The sequence below is a fragment of the Emiliania huxleyi genome (genome assembly GCF_000372725.1).
Source record: "Emiliania huxleyi CCMP1516 unplaced genomic scaffold EMIHUscaffold_272, whole genome shotgun sequence".
In the NCBI taxonomy this organism is placed as follows: domain Eukaryota; phylum Haptophyta; order Isochrysidales; family Noelaerhabdaceae; genus Emiliania; species Emiliania huxleyi.
The window spans coordinates 161,997-163,230 of record NW_005199989.1 but is presented as its reverse complement, the minus strand read 5'-3'; the positions used below and the strand labels follow the sequence as shown (position 1 = coordinate 163,230).

General features: G+C 61.4%; 1 protein-coding gene across 1 annotated transcript in view; it reads right to left on the bottom strand.

The window, feature by feature from the left end:
• Positions 1–1,051: 1,051 nt before the first annotated feature.
• EMIHUDRAFT_115936 (hypothetical protein) overlaps positions 1,052–1,234 on the bottom strand; it is a gene marked incomplete at both ends in the record, with an annotated part of 2,415 nt that continues 2,232 nt past the window's right edge. Inside the window, one exon of the mRNA XM_005776790.1 lies at positions 1,052–1,087. Within this exon, the coding sequence (XP_005776847.1) occupies positions 1,052–1,087 (36 nt within the window). The remainder of the gene's footprint in view (positions 1,088–1,234) is intronic.

Here is a 1,234-nt window from a genome sequence, read left to right as displayed (position 1 = left end):
GAGTCGCCCGAGTACTACTTGGGCGCGGTCGTTGCTGCGTTTCTTTTTTGTGTACCTGTGTTAGTGCCAGTGCGAGCCAGTCCCGTGCCCAGTGTCGTAAGAGGGAGTTTTGTTGTTAAATTCTTTTTTGCGATGCCCCAGGATCTGATCGCGAGGGATGCATCTGTCGAACAGTGAGACGCATGACCTGATGTGCCTCCGCTTCAGGTGTGTGGCAGTTCGATGGATCCTGCCCAGCGACCTCTACGAGACGATTGAGGACTGCTCTTCCCCTTCGGCCGAGCCTCCAGTCCCTGCCACCGTGCACTGGCGCCAGCGAGCTGCATTTACATCCCGCACGCGCGATCGGCAGTCGAGTTACAACCCGCAGCTGTGCTGTGTGCGCGCGCACTCGAAACGTGGTTCGGCGATCTCTCGGCGACCACTCGTCGACTCGCGCTGGGACGCGAGGTGCGTGCTCGCCTGCCTCCCCCGGGAAGGACAAGGCCATTTTCAGCGAGATCTGTGGAATCATCCTCACCACCCTGCCCTCACACCACCCAACCCGTCCGGCTGCTGCCATACTGGGACATGAGTGCAATATTTGTGCTGCCCTCGCCATCCGACGCGTGTGCTCCGCTCCCCGCAGGCGAGGATCGCCGTCGCGCACCAACACGCTTCGTCCGGGAGGCGCGCGGCGCGACCCGCGTTGCGAGAGCGTCGGCGGAGCCCGCGTGCCGGCCCTCACTGGGACCGCCGCCGGGGCCCAGAGGGCGCAGATTCGGCCCCCCAGGGTCAAAGAGGGCGGTTCTGACACCGCCAAGCGGTGCTTTCGTGGACCCCACGAGCTCGCGTTCATCCGTTCAAAAATATTTATTTACCCGCAGTTTGCCTCAAGTGGAAGTGCGTCGCGTTCTCCACACTTTCTTGCTCTCCGCGCGCATTATTTTAATAATCATTATTTACATTTGCCACAAAACGCACCGGTGCGCCGTCGGCTGACCAGCCGCTCCCGGGAGACACCGCGCGCCCTTCCCAAGGTGTTCTCTCGAGATAGCCCCCCCCCCCCCCCCTATCCTGGATCCCGATCCCACTCGGTGGGATTTACCTAGTAACCTACGCCCCGAAGCCCAGTAGCTTCTCCGCCCCACCTTGCCGATATGGGCCCCGATGCCGCTGCTTCTGTCTGGCGCTCTTCCTCAAGAAGTGGGAGGAAAATAATCGCTCCTAGGAGCCCGCCCAGATTTTTGTGGCT